The following is a 24362-nucleotide window of genomic DNA, read 5'->3' on the forward strand; positions in this document are numbered from 1 at the left end:
TCATATTTAATACATGGGTCTACATGCTGTCATTTTCAGCAATACCTTGGTGTAAGAAACTAGGAAACATGAAAAGTCACTTAGTTTCTCTAGTCTCATTGAAAGGTGGTGGGATTAGGTTAATTTTTGGTTCAATTCCTTTGAACTTAGAATTCTGTGAGTATTTTGTAAAGTAGCATGTGAGCACTATGAGGGTAGAAATTAAAAAGAAACTTTTTATTATGGAAAACTTAAACACATGCTAGATAATGTATCCCTATGCACTCATTACCCAGATTCAACATTTAATAATTCAGTTCAAAGTTAACATCATCTAACCCCCCTTGTCGTATTACTAAACATGTAATAAGCAGTTTGTTGACAATTTAATCTCCAGTTTAAAAACAAATACTGTGCATTGAATTTTGCTTTTATCAAGACCTTCTCAACCAAAGCCTGTAATGCAACGTTTAGATGCATAAATGCTACAAAGTTTTGGGGAAATAAAACAACTTCAAAGTTGGCGCCAGACCTATGGTGTAAGGAATAAATGTTTTAATTCCTCTTTCCATTGTGTTTCTTCAATTTTTGAAATTCTATAAGCTGAAAATGAAGAGAGAAAATGGGAGGTGCATTCATTAGCATAGAGATGGTTGTAAGAGGCAAGAATGGATGAGGTTGTCAGGAGAACCAGAGAAAGGAGGAAAGCAAGAGACTGAGAGAGTGACCCTGATAATTGATGACCATTCAGGCAACTAGGAAAAGATGAGCTCAGTAGGAGACTTAGAAGTATGTCGGCCCATGCCTGTAATCCCAGCACTTTGGGAGGCTGAGGTGGGTGGATCACAAGGTCAGGAGTTCGATACCAACATGATGAAACCCCGTCTCTACTAAAAATACAAAAAATTAGCTGGGCATGGTGGTGTGAGCCTGTAATCCCAGCTACTCAGGAGACTGAGGCGGGAGAATCACTTGAACCCAGGACGTGGAGGTTACAGTGAGCCAAGATCGCACTATTGCACTCCATCCAGCCTGGGCAAGACTCTATCTCAAAAAAAAAAAAAAAAAAAAAAAAAAAGAAAAGAAGAAGTATGTCAACACTGGGAAATCAACCTAGAATAGCTTGGGGACCTGATCCAGAAGCCACAGGAAGAGGATTTTTTTTTTTAAAGGAAGTGAGTGGTGAACATTGTCAAATCCTGCATTTGACATGTGAGAGGAGTGTCAGTGGCATGATGAAGGCAGAAGCCAGACTTGAGAAGTCAACAGAAGTTGACCAAGAGGAGACAGGACGGATTAACAGCTCTCAGAAGGAGCCCACTTCTTACGTGGGAGGAGAATAGCCAATAGCTAGTGGGTAGATGAGGAGAGCGAAGTTAATTATTTTCAAGACAGGAAACATTTGACAGTATTTAACTGCTTCTGGGATAAAGGTAGTAGAGAGGAAAGACAGAAATAAATCAATAAGGGACTTTTCAGAGAGGCTACTGTGGGACTTAGACCACAGGCAGAGAATAATTTATAGGTGGGGGAGGAATCATCATTGTGATGAAAGGGAAGGGAGAAATCTGAAAAATCTGATCTGGATACAGATATAGGTACCTTTAAGGGTAGGAACTGATGGGTTTCCATCTGATATATATGTGCTTTTATATATCTGATTTTACATATTCCATCTGATATATATGTACTTTTACACACACACACATATATAGGTGTGTATATATCTATATAGGAGTATAGATATACATACCAATATATAAAAATTATATATAAGTGTAATATATAAAGATATAAATACCATATATATTATACATATATACAATTTTTTGAGGGAGGTGACAATGTGGTCTGCTGAGAAGCAGGAGACTATTGCTATAATTTCAGTGAACACTATATACTTACAGAATAAATGTTAATAAGCAATGTTAAAAAAACAGACGTATTCTGAACAATTTGTTGGTAATCATCTTTTTCTCCCTTTTATTTTCTTTTTAGCTTGCATTTTTTCCCTTTTTTTTTTTTTTTTTTTTGAGACGGAGTCTCGCTCTGTCGCCCAGGCTGGAGTGCAGTGGCGCGATCTCAGCTCACTGCAAGCTCCGCCTCCCGGGTTCACGCCATTCTCCTGCCTCAGCCTCCCGAGTAGCTGGGACTACAGGCGCTGCCACCACGCCCGGCTAGTTTTTTGTATTTTTAGTAGAGACGGGGTTTCACCGTGTTAGCCAGGATGGTCTGGATCTCCTGACCTCGTGATCCGCCCACCTCGGCCTCCCAAAGTGCTGGGATTACAGGCGTGAGCCACCGCGCCCGGCCATTTTTTCCCTTTTTAATAACACTCAGTGATGGTACCTAAACAGAAATTATAAAATAAAACAATCATTTATTTTTATGGAGAAAAAATAATAAAATCAACCAACTAACTGAAGTGTTAAATCTATATTGGCCTTACTATATTCCGGAGAGTGTTAGTGGTAATACAATTCTTACACAACACATACATGCTCACACGCACACACACCCCCCAGAAATCAAATCATTCAAGATAAATGCACACTACAGTCAACCTGAAAGTCTTTAGGAATAAATACGTGTTTCTTACTATGCTCTGAGACTGTCACCCCCTTGGATCTCATGCCCAATTCTAAAAACAAGTGAAGCATATAAATCTCTAAGACCCAGAGTTTGTCAGCTGATTCTCATTATTCAAGGATGGGAGGAGAGCTGTTAGAGGAACAAGGCAGGGGAAAGTTAGCACAGCATTGTTAGAGATCTCAGTACAGTGGTTCAGAGGAGCCAGCTTGCTTCGATAGGGAAGGGTTAGGGGACGGAGGGGCATAGTTGGGTTTGAATTTTCTTGTTCCACTTCTAAGGAAATGCCAGTTCCTATAGAGCATACCTCTCTTTCTTTTCTGTTCCCTTGCCCCTTTTTTTCTTCTTTTATTTTCTTCTGTCTTGATCTTTCCATACCCCGAAGTTAAAGGATGGGGGTGCTCACGGGAGAGCAGAGTCGATTCAGGTCTGGTAGGATGAAGAGTTGGAATGAATCTTCCCAGTCCATGTAGCTTCTGTGTTCCACCATGCAGGGAACTCATCTTTCTTTTCCAGTTCCTTTTTATATTGTTCAGCTAAAAAAGGAAGCATCAAAATAGCTTGTAAGCACCGTGCTGGTTTTTGTAAACTTCAGATTCATTTTAGAGTCCTCAGAGACCTAACTTCTGCTTGTACCTATTTGATACCCAACAAGAAATTTTGCGACAATAAAATGAAACACTTATGCTCTCTGAATATCATAAACATTGTCAATTATGTGTTTAAATTCAGTATCTGTGTAATAATTAAAGAAGTTACAACAGGATAAACCAAGTAGGAAATAAACGCCTGGAACTATACTTGGTAGATTTAGGGCATCTAAAGCATTGACTGGTTTGCTGAAAGACCGTGACAGTTAAGAAATTCCCCTGCCAGGGTAAAATTAAAAAAATAAAAATAAAAAACTTTAAAATACCAGATCTTTCATGTCTAGGATGGAAAAGTTTAAATTTTGTACATATTCACACCATTTCCTCCACGATACACAGCATGTAGAAAAATGTGCAATAGATATTTGTTGAAAATATTTTTTTGAGTATGTATTCAAAAAAGAGGATACGTCTAAAAAGAACCTGTCAAGGATCTGAAAAACAGCCACCTAATTGGTATGTTTCTTTCTTATTTTTAATTTGAAAACCAGAGGCACGTCACTGTTTTGGGGGAATAACAGTTTCACCAGTTTCCTCTGCCAGCACCTTTATAGATGTATCCAGAAAGGCTCTGATTGTCATGAATGCTTTTGCAAACATTCTGCAAAATAACAATGGCAGTTCTGACATAATTTTTTAAAAATTTAATTGGCCATAGAATAGAAATGGCAGAAATGCTTTAAAAACATTACAAGGGATTTCAGAGTAAGAATAATGCTCTGAAATAAGCATAATGGGATGAAGAATGATGAGACTTTTTAGTGGAAAAAATTTTAAGTGCTTTTATCTTTTTAAAAAGCAATTCAAAAATTATCCTGACACTGATGCTTAGAAAGTGTCTGTAATTTTTCTCTGGAGCACTATAAAATATGAGCTGGTTCTCCCCGATCTGTGATAGTTTACATGGAAGGTTATCTAATCTGTGCAGAAGATCATGTACTTTTTTTTTTTTTTTTCTTTGAGACTGAGTCTTGCTCTGTCACGCAGGCTGGAGTGCAGTGGCGTGATCTCCGCTCACTGCAACCTTTGCCTCCTAGGCTCAAGCCATCTTCCCACCTCAGCCTCCCAAGTATCTGGTACCACAGGCACGGACCACCACGCCTGGATAATTTTAGTATTTTTTGTATTAGCTTGGTGCAAAAACAATTGAGGTTTTTGCAGTAAATACAGGTTTTCACTATCTTGCCTAGGTTGGTCTCCAAATCCTGGGCTCAAGTGATCTGCCCTCCTTGGCCTCCCAAAGTGCTGGGATTATAGGTGTGAGCCAGTAAAATATTTTTGAATAACCCAGCATATATCTTGTTATTTATAAACTTTATGTGCTATATTTTGTCTATTAAATATTAGAAATTTAATTCTTGCTTTTTAGATAAAAATAAGCATAAATGGACATTAATTTTTTCTTTATGCCTCAATTATCTTGCATATTTCTTGGGGTATATAGCCTTTTCATCCCCACTTCATTTTAAAAATCATAAATACAGGCCTTTCTCTAGCCTGTAGGTAAAGAACCACATAGTCTTTAAGAGAGAAATGGGGGATATAAAAAGCTTAGATACATTCAGTCTCTCCTTAGAGTATAATGAGAGATAACTGTATACAGTAGTTGATTTTTATTAACAGATTATGTATCTGTGTTTGTTTCATTTCAGGGGTTAATTTTCAAGTATTGGATGGTTCTCCCTCTTTGAGTTACCATTTGTTTCTGCTTATAACCTACTGATCATGCCTTTAGTACTAGTAAATATTGAAAACGGAAAGCCTTGGGTGGCTTGGAAAGGCTTTGATGTAAATACGTGTTGCTGAGATGGGGAAGTGAAGGTGTCGGATTACGCATGACTTTCACAGGTGTTCTTGTACCACATTCATGCCTCCTCAGATGAGTTAAGTGAAACTGGCTATTCAGTATCAAGGTATAATAAGGTCTCAGAACTTTGAGTCACTCTTTTCATTGACTGTCATAGACTCCAGTTTAAGCTCTATTTATTGAAGACTATCACTATGTTAGTTTTATTCCTGAAGCACCAGTAATCCAAGTGATTAGATTATTCTTAATGTTACAGCAAGGAAAAACTTTCAACAATGTTAATATTAAATGAACTTGTATTCAGTATCATTGTCACATGAGTTCCAGGTATTGCTATCATGTTCTGCATTCAATAAAATACCAGAAGACAAGTCAAAGAAGCCCATATCAAATGTGGGCCAATTTTTACTTTGAAGTATTAAAATCTAGTTTCTTTAATACTTAGTATGATGTTAATTAGAGGCTAATTAACAGTCAATGTTAATTAATTAATGAAATTAGTTAATTAAAAATAAATTTATTTTAATTTTCTCAATAAAAAATAAAGAAAACCCATCAAAAGAATGCTTCAAGTATTTGATTCAAGTACAGACTCATATCTTCATATGCAGTGAAGTGCTGCCAAGTTCTCAGATTCTTTTAGGACCTTTGATTTTGTACCAGCAAAATCAGAATTAGGAAAGAAATGTTGAGAAGGCAAATTGCTTAGAATTTGAGTAATTCTAAGTTTAATATTTATATTAATTTATTGAACTGAGAAGTTGAGTAATTCTCAGTTTAATAATTAATGGCATAAATAAAGTATGGGGGTATTGGTCTTCAATCTTTAAAAGGTTTTAAATTTTTATGTTTCTCATTTATGTTTATGTAGACATCTAAGTTTTCATTACAAGTTTAAATAGTTGCAAAAGATGTTTGACATACTGCAAATTTTGTTATTTAAAAATAAAATAACTAGATCATTATTTTAAATATGTTCAACATAATGGCAATAATGTAGTAATTTAATATCTTCTACCAAATATTTAAAAATACATGAAAGCTCTTTAAAAGTCAGGTATTTTAGTGTCTACTTTATCTTCTAAACTAATTTTATGCCTTTTACCCAACATAGTTTTCTCCAAATGTGATACATATTTTTGTGCTTGAAAAATTTTATCTCTTCTGTGCTTCTCTGCAACCTATGTATACATAGATGTATATAATGAAAAAATTGAAATAAATATTTCCATATTCTCCTTACCAGCCCAGTTTACCCTCAGAGTACCTGATAAATGACTCGTTGCCAAATCAGTTGGGGATTTTTCCTCAGACATTTAAATTGTCTAACACGCAGCTTCATAAAATGTCAAATTTGCACAGAAAATACGCTTTTTATTATTGTGAAATGCAAACATTCAGAATATCTGAGGCAGACAGAATTCTGAAATGTCCCACGCATTTCCTGTCCCTCAGAGGCACACCCCGCATCTGCCCCTCCCTGAGTGTGGGTGACACCATGAAATTAACAGGCCCACAAATCCCTGATGAGGTTAGGAATGCCCTGCAGCAATGGACATTAAGTACTGGGTCTAATTCAATCATCTGAGCTATCATAATGACAGAGAACTGTATATAGGAGTTGATTTTTATTAACAGATTATGTATCTCCGTTTGTTTCATTTCAGGGGTTAATCTTCCAGTTTTGGATGGTTTCCCCTCTTTGAGTTGCCATTTGTTTCTGCTTATAACCCCTGAAATGACAGGGCTCTCCAGCCTGAGGGAGATTTGCCTCCTTTCCCCCATGCGGGAGATTCTCCTGTGCGGGCTCTGCAGATCCGGGGAGTCCCACGACCAGACCTGGGAGAAACTTTGGGAGCTGAGAGCATCCTCACAGCAGCAGGCAGACAGACAAGCGGGCCTGGGTCTCACAGCCCTAAGGCATCGAATTCTACCAACCAACCTGAATCAGATCACAGCCAGACCTTTCCCAGGTCAAGGCAATGTCCACACAGCCAGGCCCACCCTAGAGGTTCACTGTGAGCAGGAGGCAGTCACTCGGCCTAGCGGGACTTCTGATCTGTGAGCTGGGGTTTGTTTTAAAGACCCCAAATTTGTGAGAATTTATTAGGCATTGATCTAAAACTAATATACTTTCCATACACAAGTTTCTTCACATTGTGGAAGTCAGAAAAACCAGTGTGTGTGTTTACGTGTGGGAGCAGGAGGCAGGGACACACTTTCTGTGTCCAGCTGTGGCTAAACTATGGCTCAGCAGAAACACCGCAGCCAAAATCTTTGAAAGGTTCTCATTGCAGATCCATAATCAAACCACCCCAGCCGGAACTTCCGCCTCTACAGCGCTGTCAGAGAGCAGACCTGAATCCCACCCATGGAGACGGGCAGGCAAGCAGGTGTGTCTGCTGAGATGTTCGCCCTGCCCCGAGGTCTGAAGGGCAGCAACATGGATGGAATCCCTGAGGACCTAGATGGGAACTTGGAAGAACCCAGGGATCAGGAAGGTAAGCTCAGGAGTCAGGATGTCATGGGCCTCACGGAAGGCGATAATGAAGCCTCAGCCTCAGCTCCTCCTGCAGCCAAAAGACTGAAAACAGACACCAAAGGAAAGAAGGAGAGGAAGCCCACCGTGGATGCAGAGGAGGCTCAGAGGATGAGCACCCTGCTGTCCGCCATGTCTGAGGAGCAGCTGGCCCGCTATGAAGTGTGTCGTGGGTCAGCTTTCCCAAAAGCACGCGTTGCACGTCTGATGCGGTCTATCAGTTGCAGCTCGGAGTCTGAGAACACGGCCATTGCCATGGCTGGAATAGCCAAGGTCTTGGTTGGAGAGGTGGTGGAAGAGGCCCTGGACGTGTGTGAGATGTGGGGAGAAACGCCCCCGCTTCAGCCCAAGCATTTAAGGGAGGCTGTTCGCAGGTTAAAGCCCAAGGGCCTCTTCCCTAACAGCAACTACAAAAAAAATCAGGTTCTTCTAGGCCGAAGGCCAGAGGGACAGGTCTGTTTGTGCAGGAATAAGTACTGCATCCAGTCTTGGTATGATAGGACTATGTTTGCTGGAGTTTCTGCATGTCAGTCTACCCTGGATTTGCCACAATCTTAACGTCTTTTTCAAACTGTGACACTGTTTCATAATCGCCTTGAGTAAATAATTGGGTCGCCTAGGACATATTGAGTCATCTTTATGTGTCTTCCTAGTTGGAAGAAGAAAGGTCTATGGGTCTTGATCATTCTGTGGACAGATAGCTGCTTTCAGAGAGGGAAATTCCTTCCAAGAGTCTTGTATGGTTTCATACTGAAGCCTGGAGTTGCTGTGTTTTAGCTTTTATGCTTATGTCTGGGTTTCAATAAGTGAAGCCTCCAAAAACTTTTCTCTTGTGATATTCTGCCCTGAAGGCTGTGCCTGAGCAGGGGCACTGGAATTGTTGTCCTTGTATGTATTTTAAATTCTGGTATGGATTTTGATGAGTCATCACAAAAACAGTTAAACTGTTAAACTGTTTTCCAGCCTGCAGAAATAAAGATAAAATCACAAAGCATTTTTTTCTCTCATTTGACTGTTCTCATATTCCTACCTACTGTGCTTTATGTCAGCTAGTGATCCTTTACTTTATTATAAAGTAACATAATATAAGAGCATCTTATAAGACTAGAGTGACAGAAACAGAATTGAAAAACCACCTTTCTGCAAACAGCCATTTGTAATGATCATCTAAGCTGTTTAAAAGACACAGAAAGAGCACATTGATAGCTCAGGTATGCTGTGGTGCTTCTATAGGTACCCAAATTTAGTTCAAAACATTGCTTTAGAGTATTCTTTTTTTTGTTTTGTTTTTGAGATGGAGTATCGCTCTGTCGCCCAGGCTGGAGTGCAGTGGCACGATCTCGGCTCACTGCAAGCTCTGCCTCCGGGGTTCACACCATTCTCCTGCCTCAGACTCCTGAGTTCCTGGGACTACAGGTGCCTGCCACTATGCCCGGCTAATTTTTTGTATTTTTTAGTAGAGAAGGGGTTATACTGTGTTAGCCAGGATGGTCTCGATCTCCTGACCTCATGATTCGCCCGCCTTGGCCTCCCAAAGTGCTGGGATTACAGGTGTGAGCCACAGTACCCAGCCTAGAGTATTCTTGATTTTATTCATTCTACCAGTGATCCGTTCAGAAAATCAAACCCGAGTACAGCAACAGAGGAAAAGAAGTTATTAAAATATCAGAAAAAGTAGGTTCATCAGGAGTTACAAAGTTATTCCACACTCCACTTGTTCATCCTTTACTTTACCTTTACTTTTTCATCATAGAATAAAGACCTGAGATTTATTATGGAATCACTGTGAACCTTCCCAGCACAGCTCCCAGATATCCACGGTGCTATTTCAGGATCTGTTTACCTTTGCCATGTGCCCCCTGAATCACAGAGTATAAGCAAAAAGGATCTAAAAGCCCCCACAGTTCAGTTCTCATATCGAGTAGAGAATAACATCTATTCTTTCTTCTTGAAGCCAAAGATACCTCCACAAAATGTTTTATTTCCTCATACACTCTGCTTTTGCTCTTAAAATAGAACTTATTGTACATAGGATCTATCTTTGGCTGAGCATTACATAAATTTCTAAACTTTACCAAGCATGGGGAAATTCTGTTTCATATTCTGACATATTCTGACCTCCATATTCTGACATTGTTTAGCTTTCCTTTTATTTTACCAACTTCCCTGTAGAGGCGTATAACAAGTTAGACCAGTGTGTCTTAGAGAGACACAGGAGGGTACAGGTCCTTGGAAGAACTGATGGAGATAGGAGGGCTCTCTCAGGAATTAAAGTGCTTGAGCAACCAAAAGAAGTAAGATCCAAGAGACTCAATATCTCCCAGTCTTTAGATGGCTGTCAGCTCATCCCTTTCCCATGGCATTGAGGAATCTTGGGAGCTGTGTTCTGGCAGACGTGGCAGGCCGAGCAGTCTCTTAACACCAGAGTAAAGAAAACCTGGCCCAAGCAGCCTGAAGTGGGAATGAGCCACTGCAGAGAGCAGTGACAGTGGTGACTGGACACATGCGCTCAGAACGTTTTTCCGGCCCCCCATAGAACTCCATGCTTCGAGTGGGGTCTGAGTAAAGCTGAACTGCTGAAGACAGAAACAAGTTCCCATCAATATCTCAGAGGTCAGCTCAGGAGCAGGAACACAGTGTGTTTCTCAAAGAGGAAAAATGGATTAGCTGGGAAGTTTCAGTTTCCCTACACATTCAAAATCTTCTCAATATATAATATCATACAGCCACAGCTCTCAAGAAAGGAGTCTGTTGAACGTGGTATCTTTCCAGGAGAAATCTTTGATATCTTTCATGGCTGGTTGTATTACATGTTAATGACAATGACATTTTTCATGGAGCTTCATTACCATCCTTAATGTCTATCTCATAATGTGCCTTTGGAGACTGCCTAGAAAAATGTGGTGTCTGATTGGTGCTGGTAAGGTGGTGATGAAATTTCTAACAAGTAAAGTGACTGTACTTGACTATTTTCAATAATTTAGTATTGTGGGATAAGTTTAGCATCCTCATTGCCTGCCTTTGCCCTACAAAAATACTTACCATATGTCCAAATAAAGCTTAAGCAATCTAGCTCCACTATTCTGAAGCACATATGATCTAGGGTCTAGTCTTTAAAAGTACAAAGTAAAAAGTTTAAAAGTATAACTCACAGAAAGTTGTAACCAAACTAAAAAAGCTGAAATGATAAATTGATGGATTTGTGTTTTCTACGGAAGACAGTACAACGCAGAGTGCTAACATACATATGTAGGTGAGAAGAGGGCAGGGCTCTTATAAAATGAATGTAGTCAAATATTTTATAATAGTTTCTTGAGTAACATGAATATTAGAGAGACGATTCATGAAATTTTAAGTCAGTGCCATGTCTAGGAATATCAAGACATAGTAAGACATTGTAAAGAGTATCTTTTTTTCTGAACGAATCTATAAAAGAGATATATAAGGTGTTTCTTTTTTTCCCCCTAATTACTTAGTTTTTCTTAGTCACATATTCAAGGGAACATACTAATGTTTGGTAAAATGGTGTTTGTCAAATTCTACTTCTCACTTTCACCTACCATGCCATGTTCAACTATTGTATATGTAAGTATCGGAAATTCGAGTATTGTTAATTTTAATATACTTTCACCAAAGTAGTATTTTTAATGAGAAAGTCATAATCTCATCAGTAAGCCCTTTCTAAAAATTCCAACAGAAAATATCAACTAGTAATTGATTACGATAAGAAAAGAAAACCCAGAAATAATCCTAAGGCAGAACAACTTCAGGCTTCAATGTGAAACCATCACAGTCCCTTGGGAGGTGTTTCCCTCTCAAAGCAGCTGTCTGTTCCAAAGGTTCTCAGGGACCATGCACTTTTCTTCTTCCAACGGAGAAGACGTAGAAAAATGATTCAATTCACTCAAGGAGGAACAAATATTTAGTCAAAGTGATTATGAAAAAGGCTGCTTCCATGATCTAGGTGAGACCATGTCAGAGTTTGAGGAAGGTGTTAAAAATCTAGGGTGGGTCCAGGATAGACTGAGATGCGGAAGCTCCAGCATACAGTCTTCTGTCATTGGAAGACGGAGCCAGTACTTCTTCCCTCAGGAACAGGATTACTTTTCTCGTCTTGGGCTGAAAATCACATAATTTTTTGTACTTGATAAAAATGTGGCCCTTAAACTTAAATGTGCAGGCAAGCTTTCTCAGGGGCATCTCTTTTTCAAATCTCACACATGTCCAGAGCCTCTTCTACAACCTGCGTGACCAAGGCCTTGACCATTCCAACCAAGACAATGACCACACTCCGGGATATAGGCCACCAGAGATGGACTGCATCAGACTCCCAATGGGTGCCTCTGACTCCCTTCAACATACAGATTTACTCCACTGGATTCTACTCACACTGCTTCCACAATGTGCAGTAATTTGTAAATACAGAGTTTATTCAAATTGTAGACAATGAAGTTTAACGTATTTTCATAGCAAACTAGTGGAAACATCACAGAAGACAGGGAACATTGAAAACACAGTTGCATACATAAAACCTCCAAGTATACCTGGAATCTACTGTTTCATAAAATGCAATAAACACCTTTTAGCTCTCATTAATAAGAAATTTATTTTGTTTACGGAACCCATATGCAGACATAGTAAAGAAAGAAACAGATTTCTTTATAATTTTACAGAGTTGAACTGAAACTCGCTCACAGACACATTTCCACTTGACACTAGTGCCTTGGGAGCCTCAAGGTAGATGAGACGTTTCCTAACAGAAGCACACACAGACACAACCGCCACCTGATTTCTGCCTACGTTTCCACTGGCAATCCTATGCTTAGCTACCTTTGGACCCCAGGAGGGAAAAGAAACCAAAACAGAACAAAACTTCTCACATCAGAACTACCAGTTACAGGGGGAAGAGAAAAAAGAAAACACAACCAAATAGAAAAGAAGTCCTCTAGAGTGCAACGTTTCCCAGGAGCGTGGGCTCTTAAGCACCCTCTCCGCGGATGCGGCGGGCCAGCTGCATGTCTCTGGGCATAATTGTGACACGTCTGGCATGGATGGCACACAGGTTGGTGTCTTCAAAGAGGTTCACCAGGTAGGCCTCGCTGGCCTCCTGCAGGGCGCCAATGGCCGCGCTCTGGAAGCGCAGGTCCAGGCTGATGACCTGAGCGATCTCGCGCACCAGGCACTGGAAAGGCAGCTTGCGCAGGAGCAGCTGCGTGGACTTCTGGTACTTTCTGATTTCCCGCAGCGCCTGGGTGCCAGGCTTGTAGCGGTGAGGCTTCTTGATCCCTCCTCTAGGCGGCGCCCTTTTGGCGGCTGCTTTGGTGGCCAGGGGCTTCCTGGGGGCCTGCCAGTTGGTGGCTTTCCGGGCGGTCTGCTTGGTGCGAGCCATGTTTCGGGGTCTTAGCCTCTCCGATCTCCTTAGGCTGAGCCTGGCCTGCTGCAGGCGGTGCTGGCGTCTGAAAACGAGGGCAGTGGTGCTGTGGACAGGATTCAGAGAGTCTGTGAGTTGAGGTCCATGCGCACGACTCTCCCACACACTTAGTCCCTGCAAACCCAGCCCCAGACTTACCAGCTCTCAGGTCTGTGGGTCGGAGGCCGGGCTTCTAGTCTTCCTGGAGTGTCGTGGGTTTCCTTGGTCTACACAGCAGCAGCCAGGAATCTCCCTCGCAGGCAGTCTCTTTCTGACTGGAGATCTCTGTGGTCTCGGTAAAGCCCTGCCTCTTATAAGGAGCTCAGATGATTGCATTAGGCCCTCCCTGCTACCTTCCATTGCACTCCCTGCTTCACTAGATCCTCAATCTCACCAGGGCTGTGAAAACCCAATCAAGTCCCCGGATTCTGCACACACCCCCAGGGAGGGAGGAACCTCTGCTGTGTGCATCATGGGAGGGATGGTAGGTGCGAGTTAGATAAAATTCTGGGTTCCAAGGAGATTCTGAAAGTTTACATGGAAGTCATTACAATGAAAAAGACATATGAGTAAAGTTGCATGTTACACGACATTGGTGACTGCTGCAAAACACCAAAAGTGCGATCATGAGGTGTCTCTCAGGTTCCCGGAGGATGAGGTGAAACGGGGAGGGAAAGATAGAAAACCTCTAACAGGGATGCTCTTGGGGGCATTTTTCTCTCCCAAAGTGACATTCATGGGAATCTGCAGGTAGCCTTCAGGCGAAGGTGTGGCTTTTTGATCAACTGGTCCTATGGGCCTGTCACTGAGGCCGCCTGTTTTTTTTCTTACCTTGGTACTGGGGCTGAGCTTTGTTTCCATTTGCCAACTTTGGAAATGCCATGAGGCCCAGTGAAGACCCTGAGTTTACTGAGTTGCTGCTGAACCGAGGCCACAGCTGCTACCTTCATACCTTTGGCTCCATGAGAAAAGGCAAAGCAGAAGAAACAACACACAAACAAAAGGCCCCTATTTCAATACACGGTTAACAGGCTTCTCTGATACTTGTAGTAGAAATTTAATGCCCATGTATGCAATGCATATATCACGCACCAAACAGGAAATTCCAGGATAATCAACACTCACAAAATAAGTTTACATTACTGTTTTAAAAATAGAGCTCATTTCATAGAAAACCTTTAGGTTCATGCCAAAATGGGGCAAAAGGAACAGAGGTTACAGATATCCTCTCCCCCAACATATTCATAGGCCCCCTTATTATCAACTTTCTCTCCTAGACTGGGACTTTAGCTACAATCATTTAGCCTACACTGACACGTCACTCTGACTCCAAGACCATAGCTCTTCTTAGGATTCACTTGGCTGTTGTATATTCCATGGATCCGAGCAAAGGCATAATTACACGTGTCCACCGTTATTGTATTCTATGGACTAGTTTCACTTCCGTACAAATGCACTGTGTCCACTCTCTGCACTTTTCCTTCCCCGTTGGTCCCTTGCAACCACTCAACTACTGATTTATTTATTCATATTTAAAATAGATACATCTCATTGTCTATATTTCCTCTTTTTTTTTTTTTTTTTTTTCAGACGGAGTCTAGTTCTGTTGTCCAGTCTGGAGTGCAATGGCGCGGTCTCGGCTCACTGCAAGCTCCGCCTACCGGGTTCACGCCATTCTCGTGCCTCAGCCTCCTGAGTAGCTGGGACTATAGGCGACAGAGAGCATTTTGGGAGAGCGGGGTTGGCGGATCACTTGAACTCAGGCGTTCCAGACCATCCTGGGCAACATGATGGAACTTCCTCTCTACAATTAAAGTGGAAAAAAAAAAAGCTAAATGTGGTGGTTGGTGCCTGCTCTTTCAGCTACTCCAGAGGCTGAGGTAGGAGGATCTCTTGAGCTCTGGAGGTGGAGATCCCAGTGAGCTGAGATGGAGCTACTGCTCTCCTACCTGGCTGGCAGAGGGAGACCCTGGCTCAAGAAAATAACAATCACCATCATCGTCATCATCATCATCATATTTGGGTCCCTGAGGTCCATGTATGAGCAGGCATTGTTCTAGGGCTTCCTAGTTGGAAGAACAAAGGTACATGGACCTTGAGCCTCCTGTGGACAGGGAACTGTTTTCAGAGAGAAGAAAGAAACCCTTTTAGGAGACTATGGTGGATTCACACCGAATCCTGAAGTGGATATAACTTAGGATTTTTGCTCATATGTGATTTTAAGGAGATACAACAAAGTCCTCCCTTACAATACTCTATCCTGAAGGTCCTGGGCTTTCTAAGAGTACTGGAGTAGTTGCCCTTGTAAACATTTAGCACTTTTCCGTAGCTTTTCCTGGGGAGTCGAGCACCTCTTTTCCAGCTTGTAAAAATAAAAGTGAAATTAAAAAACAGTTTTCTTCTTGAAAATGACTCTTTTTACTTTCCTACCAAGACTGTTTCATGTCAGGGAGTGATATGTGATGATGTTAGAATGGTAACACACTCTAGGAGCCGCATGGAAAACTGAGAGAAGCACAGACCCCAGATACCCCGTCTAATCTGGGCACTCCTTTCCATGCCTTCACCTCCAAGGAATTGGCCCCTAGTGTAAACTAGGTTTATGGCCGAAATAACATGTTTGTTTCTGTTTTGTGCTTCTCTAAAACAGATATACATATGATGGCAATACATTTTCATACAAGATAAAATTCAATTGTTACTTTATTTTCCAAATTATTCTATAAGAACACAAAAATTAAAAATAAAATTCCCTCTCAGAGTAGGATTTGACCATTAAATATTTTGTGTATTTGAACATTATTTGTAATTATAGCGATGTGTAATTGATCCAATACCATGAATATAAGATAAACGGTAACAAATGTATAACCACAATAAAATGGAGTTCCAGTATCAGGGTGGCTCCTAAGGAGATTCAATATCATCACCTTGTCTTCAAATCAGTAAACACTAGAAAAGTGAAGTATCAACATCTCTCTGAGTGGTAATGTCACAAAGCAAACTATAGAGAAAATAAAAAGATTCATGCTTTCCTATCTTCAAACTAAGTAATATATGTATATTAGCACTGTGCTTTGTTCCCTCTTCCATAGGAAACACAAATCCATCAATTTATCATTTAAACCTTTCTAGTTTGGATACATCTTTTTATGTAGTTGTACATTTTTTTTTTTTTTAGACAGAGTGTGACTCTGTCGCCCAGTCTGGAGTGCAGTGGCACAATCTCGGCTCACTGCAAACTCCACCTCCCAGGTTCACGCCATTCTCCTGCCTCAGCCTCCCGAGTAGCTGGGACTACAGGCCCCCGCCACCATGCCCAGCTATTTTTTTTGTATTTTTTTAGTAGAAACGGGGTTTCACCGTGTTAGGTAGAATGGTCTCCATCTCCTGACCTCGTGATCTGCCTGCCTTGGCCTCCCAAAGTGCCGGGATTACAGACGTGAGCCACCACACCTGGCCAGTTGTACTTTGAAGCTTTGTACTTTATACTTCTAAAGACTAGACCCTAGATAATATGTGCTTGTGAATAGTGGAGCTAGCTTGCTTAAACTTTATTTAGGCATACGCTAATTACTTGTGAGGGGCAAAGGCAGGCACTGAGGATGTTAAGCTTATCCCAAAATAGTAAATGATGGAAAATAGTCAAGTATACTCACTTTGTTAGGTATCTTGCCACCACTTTACCAGCATCCAATCAGAGACCACATTTTTCTAGGCAGTCTCCAAATGTACATTATGAGATAGTCTTAAGAATAGTAATGAAGTTCCAGGAAAAACTTTATTGTCATTAACATGTAATATAATCAGCCATGAAAGCTGTCAAAGATTTCTCCTGGAAAGAAACCACTTTCTACAGATTTCTTTCTTGAGAGCTGTGGCCATATGATATTATATATTGAGAAGATTTAGTATGTAATTATTACAAAGTCAGGAAACAACAGATGTTGGCAAGGCTGTGGAGACATAGAAACACATTTACAGGCCGGGCGCGGTGGCTCAAGCCTGTAATCCCAGCACTTTGGGAGGCCGAGATGGGCGGATCATGAGGTCAGGAGATCGGGACCATCCTGGCTAATACGGTGAAACCCCGTCTCTACTAAAAAATACAAAAAACTAGCCGGGCGAAGTTGCGGGCGCCTGTAGTCCCAGCTACTCGGGAGGCTGAGGCAGGAGAATGGCGTGAACCCGAGAGGAGGAGCTTGCAGTGAGCTGAGATCCGGCCACTGCACTCCAGCCTGGGTGACAGAGCGAGACTCCGTCTCAAAAAAAAAAAAAAAAAAAAAAAAAAAAAAGAAACACTTTTACAATGTCTGTGAGAGTATAAATTAGTTCAACCATTATGGAAGACAGTGTGGCAATTCCTCAAGGATCTAGAACCGGAAATACCATTGAACCCTGCAATCTCATTACTGGGTGTATATCCAAGGATTACAAATCATTCTACTATAAAGACACATACACATGTATGTTTATTGCAGCCCAGTTTACAATAGCAAAGACTTGGAACCAACTCAAATGCCCATCAATGATAGACTGGATAAAGGAAATGTGGCATATATACACCATGGAATACTACGCAGCCATAAAAAAGAATGAGTTCGTGTTCTTTATGGTGACATGGATGACACTGGAAACCATCATTCTCAGCAAACTAGCACAGGTACAGAAAACCAAACACCACATGTTCTCACTCATAAGTGGGAGTTGATCAATGAGAACACATGGACACAGAGAGGGGAGTATCATACACCGTGGCCTGTCAGGGGGAGGGAGGCAAGGGAAGGGAGAGCATTAGGACAAATATCCAAAGCATGTGGGGTTTCAAGCCTAGATAATGGGTTGATAGGTGCAGCAAACCACTACGGCACATGTATACCTTTGTAACAAACCTGCACGTTCTACAGATGACTCCCAAAACTTAAAGTGAAAAAAAAAAAAAAAAAAAAAAGCCAGGTGTAATTACACTGAACCTTCTCAGCTAATCCAGTTTTCCTCTCTGCGAAAACAATGCTGTGTTCCTGCTCCTGAGCTGACCTCTGAGACCTTGATGGGAATTTCAGGTCAGCTTTACTCAGACCCCACTCAAAGTATTGAGTTCTATGAGGGGCCAGAAAAATGTTCGAAGCTTGTGTGTGCAATGACTGGTACTGTTCTCTGCAGATGCTTGTCTCCAAATCAGGCTGCTTGGGCCAGGTTCTCTTTTCCTCTAGTGTTCAGAAAGTGCTAGACCTGCCACGTCTGCCAGAATACAGCTTCCAAGATTGCTCAATGCCATGGGAAAGGAATGAGGTGACAGCAATCTAAAGACTGGGAGATATGAAGTCTCTTGGATCTTACTTCTTTTGGTTGCTCAAGCACTTTAATTCCTGAGAGAGCCCTCCCATCTCCATCAGTTCTTCCAAGAACCTGTACCCTCCTTGTGTCTCTCTAAGACACACTGGTCTAACTTGTTATACGCCTTTACACGGAAGTTGGTAAAATAAAAGGAAAGCTAAACAATGTCAGAATATGGAGGTATGAAACAGAATTTCCCATACTTGGTAAAGTTTAGAAATTTGTGTAATACCCAAAGACATATTCTATGTACAATACGTATTAGTTTAAGAGCAAAAGCTGAGTGTCTGAGGAAATAAAACTATATTTTATGGGGGTATCTTTGGCTGCAGGAAGAAAGAGTACATGTTACTCTCCATTCAATATTACAGCTGAACCTGGGGGATTTTACATCCTTTTTGCTTATACTCTGTGATTCAGGGGGCACATGGCAAAGGTAAAAAGACTGAAATAGCACCGTGGATATCTGGGAGCTGTGCTGGGAAGGTTCACAGTGATTCCATAATAAATCTCAGGTCTTTATTGTATAATGAAAAATTACTCTTTTCCATAATAAATGGAAAGCAGAGTATGTACAAGTAGAGGATGGAAGAGCTTTGTAACTCGTGATGAACCTATTTGTCTGATATTTTAATAACTTCTCCAATGTCTCTGTACTCAGGTTTGATTTTCTGAGTGGATCATCAGTAGAAGGAATAATAGAATCAAGAATACTCTAAAGCAATGTTTTGAACTAAATTTCAGTGTCTCTGGAAGTACTGGTAATATCACCATGTGTAGCAAACGTGAAGTATCCATAGGCTTTCCCTGTGTCTTTTGAACCGCACATACGACCATTACAAATGACTGGTTGAGGAAAGGTGTTTTGGAATTGGTTTCCGTCTCTCTAGACTTCCATGAAGCATTGATACTATATTACATATTAAAAAAGTAAAGCATCACTTGCTGACAGAAAGCACAGTAGGCAGGAATAGGAGAAGAGTCAACTTAGAGAAAAAAATGCTTTGTGATTTTATTTTTATTTCTGCAGTTTGGAAAACAGTTTAACAGTTTAACTGTTCTTGTGATGAGTCACGAAAATACATATGAGCATTGAAAATACGCAGAAGGACAACAATTGGGAAATATTTCTGGAAGCTTCACTTACGGAAACCCAGACATAAGCATACAAGCTAAGACACAGCAACACCAGGCTTCCGAATGAAACCATACAAATCTCTTGGAAAGGCCTTGCCTCTCTGAAGGCAGCTACCTGTCCACAGGATGCTCAAGGCCCAGGCACCTTTTTTCCTCCAACTAGAAAGACGTAGAAAAATGCTTCAATATGCCCTTGGAGGCCCAAACATTTAGCCAAGGCTACTATGAAAATCTGTTCTCTTCATCTAGGTAAGGCCAACTTCACATTGTAAGACATCAAGATTGAGGGTAAATCCAGGGTAGACTGACATGCAGAAGCTCCAGCAAACACGGTCCCGTCATGGGAAGATGGATACGGTACTTCTTCCTTCACGAACAGACCTGTCCCTCTGGCCGTGGGCCTAAAAGAACATGGTTTTTCCGTCGTTGCTGTTGGGGAAGAGGCCCTTGCGCTTTAACCTGCGAACAGCCTCCCTTAAATGCTTGGGCTGAAGCGGGGGCGTTTCTCCCCACATCTCACACACGTCCAGGGCCTCTTCCACCACCTCTCCAACCAAGACCTTGGCTATTCCAGCCATGGCAATGGCCGTGTTCTCAGACACCGAGCTGCCACTGATAGACCGCATCAGATGTGCAACGCGTGCTTTTGGGAAAGCTGACCCACGACACACTTCATAGCGGGCCAGCTGCTCCTCAGACATGGCGGACAGCAGGGTGCTCATCCTCCGAGCCTCCTCTGCATCCACGGTGGGCTTCCTCTCCTTCTTTCCTTTGGTGTCTGTTTTCAGTCTTTTGGCTGCAGGAGGAGCTGAGGCTGAGGCTTCATTGTCACCTTCCGTGAGGCCCATGACATCCTGACTCCTGAGCTCACTTTCCTGAAACCTGGGTTCTTCCAAGTTCCCATCTAGGACCTCAGGGATTCCATCCATGTTGCTGCCCTTCAGACCTCGGGGCACGGCGAACATCTCAGCAGACACACCTGCTTGCCTGCCCGGGTGGGATTCAGGTCTGCTCTCTGACAGCGCTGTAGAGGCGGAAGTTCCGGCTGGGGTGGTTTGATTATGGATCTGCAACGAGAACCTTCCAAAGATTTTGGCTGCTGTGTTTCTCTGAGGCACAGTTTAGCCACAACTGGACACAGCTCCCTGCCTCCCGCTCCCACACACAAACACACACACTGGTTTTCTCACTTCCGCAATGTGAAGAAATTTGTGTATGGAGAGTATATGAGTTTTAGATCAATGTATAATAAATTCTCACAAATTTGGGGTCTTTAAAACAAACCCCAACTCACAGGTCAGAAGTTCTACTGAGCCAAGTGACTGCCTCCTGCTCAGAGTCACACGAGGGACCTCCAGGATGGGTCTGACTGTGTGGTCGTTGCCTTCACCTGAGAAGAGTCTGGCTTCGATCTGATTCGAGTTGGTGGCAGAATTCAGGCCCACTTGTTTGTTCTGCCTGCTGCTGGGAGGATGCTCTCGGCTCCTACAGGTGTTGACCGGGTCTGCGCTGTGGGGCTCCCTGGGTCTGCACAGCCAGTGCTGAGGAATCTCCCTCAGGGAATGGAATCTCAGGGAGGTTCAGTCCCTTATAAAGAGTTCAGATGATTGAATTAGACCCAGCCCTTAACAGCTATTGGTTCAGGGTATCCTTAATCTAATCAGGGATTTGGGCGGCTCCTCAATTCATGGCTCCGCCCACACTCAAGGTAGGGGCAGATGGAGGGCGAGTCTCTGAGGGGCAGGAAATGCAGGGGGCATTTCAGAATTCTGTCTTCCTCACAGAATCGTAAAGTTCACGTCTCACAACAACAACCACAACAAAACATTTACAGTAAAAATGAGACATTTTATGAAGTGGCACATTAGAACATTTAAATGTCTGAGAAAAAAATGTCTAACTCATAGGGAAACGAGTGGTTTATGAGATACTCTGAAAGGAAACTGGGCTGGGTGAGGGGAATTTGAAAATATCATTTCAATTTTATTTTATTTGTTTATGTATTTAGTTACTTATTTATCTTTCAGACAGAGTCTCGCTCTGCGCCCCAGGATGGATTGCAGTGGTCTGATCTCAACGCACTGCAACCTCCACCTTCTGGTCTCAAGCGATTCTCCTGCCTCAGCCTCCAGAGTAGCTAGGAATCAATGTGCACACCACCACGCCGGGTTAATCTTTGTGTTTTTTAAAGTAGAGGCAAGGTTTCACCATGTTGGCCAGGATGGTCTTGAACTGCTGACTTCAAGTGATCTGTCCCCCTTGGATTCCCAAAGTGAATGGGAATGTTCACAATGATTTGATAATAAATCTCAGATCTTTATTTTAAGATGGAAAAGTCTTCTTTGCCATAATAAAGGTAAAGGAGAGTATGTATAAACAGACGTTGGGATAACTTTATAACTCCTGATGAACCTACTTTGTTCCATATAATAAAGGTAATCTGGAACACAATAAAGGTAAAGTAGAGTATATACAAGGAGACTGTGGGATGACTTTATACCTTCTGATGAACCTACTTTGTTCCATATGTCAATAATTTCTTTTCTACGTTGCTGTACTCAGTTTCGATTTTCTGCGCAGATGGCCTATAGAAAGCGTAAAATCAAGATGCTCTGTGACAGTGTTTTAAACTAAATTTGGGTGCCTATAGAAGCACTGGTAATATGACCACATGAAGCAAACCTGAAGGATCAATAAGCTCTCTCTATTTGTGTCTTTTAAAGTGCAGATATGATCATTACAAATGGGTGTTCACAGACAGGTGGTTTTCGTACTCTGTTCCTCGCTCTCTAGTCTTATAAAATTCTCCTACGCTATGTTAATTGCCAATAATGTAGATGACCACTTGCCGACATAAAGCAAAGGAGGGAGGAATGTATATGAGAAGAGTCAAATAAGAGAAAATAACGCTTTGTAATTTTGTTTTTATTTCTTCAGTTTGGAAACAGTTCAATGATGAATCAAAAAAATCCATACAAGAATGTAAACGACATACAAGGACAACAATTGCAGGGCTCCTGCTCAGGCACAGCCTCCAGGGCAGAATAACACAAGAGAAAAGTCTCCGCAGGCTGCATTGATTGAAACCAGACCTAATCGTCAAAGTTAAGACACAGCAACTCCAGGCTTCAGCATAAAACCATACAAGTCCCCTGGAAGACGTGTCCCCCTCTGAAAGCATCTCCCTGCCCACAAACAACTGAAGGCCCGTGCACCCATCTTCTTCCAACTAGGCAGACACAGAAAGATGCCTCTCTATGCCCTAGGAAGCAGAAATATTTAGTCAAAGTGATTATGAAACAAGTCACTGTCCTCATCTGGGGAAGACAAATGTCAGTTTGTGAAAGATGTTAAAGTTCTACGTAAACGCAGGGTGGACTGAGATGCAGAAGCTCCAGCAAACACGGTCCCGTCATGGGAAGATGGATGCAGTACTTCTCCCTTCAGGACCACACCTGTCCCTCTGGCCGTGGGCCTAAAAGAACATGGTTTTTCCGTCGTTGCTGTTGGGGAAGAGGCCCTTGCGCTTTAACCTGCGAACAGCCTCCCTTAAATGCTTGGGCTGAAGCGGGGGCGTTTCTCCCCACATCTCACACACGTCCAGGGCCTCTTCCACCACCTCTCCAACCAAGACCTTGGCTATTCCAGCCATGGCAATGGCCGTGTTCTCAGACACCGAGCTGCCACTGATAGACCGCATCAGATGTGCAACGCGTGCTTTTGGGAAAGCTGACCCGCGACACACTTCATAGCGGGCCAGCTGCTCCTCAGACATGGCGGACAGCAGGGTGCTCATCCTCCGAGCCTCCTCTGCATCCACGGTGGGCTTCCTCTCCTTCTTTCCTTTGGTGTCTGTTTTCAGTCTTTTGGCTGCAGGAGGAGCTGAGGCTGAGGCTTCATTGTCACCTTCCGTGAGGTCCATGACATCCTGACTCCTGAGCTCACCTTTCTGAAACCTGGGTTCTTCCAAGTTCCCATCTAGGTCCTCAGGGATTCCATCCATGTTGCTGCCCTTCAGACCTCGGGGCATGGCGAACATCTCAGCAGACACACCTGCTTGCCTGCCCGGGTGGGATTCAGGTCTGCTCTCTGACAGCGCTGTAGAGGCGGAAGTTCCGGCTGGGGTGGTTTGATTATGGATCTGCAACGAGAACCTTCCAAAGATTTTGGCTGCTGTGTTTCTCTGAGGCACAGTTTAGCCACAACTGGACACAGCTCCCTGCCTCCCGCTCCCACACACAAACACACACACTGGTTTTCTCACTTCCGCAATGTGAAGAAATTTGTGTATGGAGAGTATATGAGTTTTAGATCAATGTATAATAAATTCTCACAAATTTGGGGTCTTTAAAACAAACCCCAACTCACAGGTCAGAAGTTCTACTGAGCCAAGTGACTGCCTCCTGCTCAGAGTCACACGAGGGACCTCCAGGATGGGTCTGACTGTGTGGTCGTTGCCTTCACCTGAGAAGAGTCTGGCTTCGATCTGATTCGAGTTGGTGGCAGAATTCAGGCCCACTTGTTTGTTCTGCCTGCTGCTGGGAGGATGCTCTCGGCTCCTACAGGTGTTGACCGGGTCTGCGCTGTGGGGCTCCCTGGGTCTGCACAGCCAGTGCTGAGGAATCTCCCTCAGGGAATGGAATCTCAGGGAGGTTCAGTCCCTTATAAAGAGTTCAGATGATTGAATTAGACCCAGCCCTTAACAGCTATTGGTTCAGGGTATCCTTAATCTAATCAGGGATTTGGGCGGCTCCTCAATTCATGGCTCCGCCCACACTCAAGGTAGGGGCAGATGGAGGGCGAGTCTCTGAGGGGCAGGAAATGCAGGGGGCATTTCAGAATTCTGTCTTCCTCACAGAATCGTAAAGTTCACGTCTCACAACAACAACCACAACAAAACATTTACAGTAAAAA

General features: G+C 42.5%; 3 protein-coding genes across 3 annotated transcripts; all 3 read right to left on the minus strand.

The window, feature by feature from the left end:
* Positions 1–12187: 12187 nt before the first annotated feature.
* On the minus strand, positions 12188–12953 carry LOC141407120 (histone H3.X). The gene has a single exon (XM_073995077.1). It carries the CDS (start codon positions 12951–12953, stop codon positions 12543–12545), a length of 411 nt encoding a protein of 136 aa, XP_073851178.1. The 3' UTR covers positions 12188–12542.
* Positions 12954–19311: 6358 nt separating this feature from the next.
* LOC135971239 (TATA-box-binding protein-associated factor 11-like protein 12) lies at positions 19312–21013 on the minus strand. The gene is made up of 2 exons (XM_065546120.1): positions 20743–21013; positions 19312–20515 (listed from the first exon to the last, which is right to left on the minus strand). The coding sequence occupies exon 2, from the start codon at positions 20411–20413 to the stop codon at positions 19850–19852; it is 564 nt and encodes a 187-aa protein (XP_065402192.1). The 5' UTR covers positions 20414–20515; positions 20743–21013; the 3' UTR covers positions 19312–19849.
* Positions 21014–22923: 1910 nt separating this feature from the next.
* LOC141407121 (TATA-box-binding protein-associated factor 11-like protein 12) lies at positions 22924–23590 on the minus strand. The gene has a single exon (XM_073995078.1). The coding sequence runs from the start codon at positions 23485–23487 to the stop codon at positions 22924–22926; it is 564 nt and encodes a 187-aa protein (XP_073851179.1). The 5' UTR covers positions 23488–23590.
* Between the last annotated feature and the right edge of the window lie 772 nt (positions 23591–24362).

Source organism: Macaca fascicularis, chromosome 6 (genome assembly GCF_037993035.2).
Source record: "Macaca fascicularis isolate 582-1 chromosome 6, T2T-MFA8v1.1".
Lineage (NCBI taxonomy): Eukaryota > Metazoa > Chordata > Mammalia > Primates > Cercopithecidae > Macaca > Macaca fascicularis.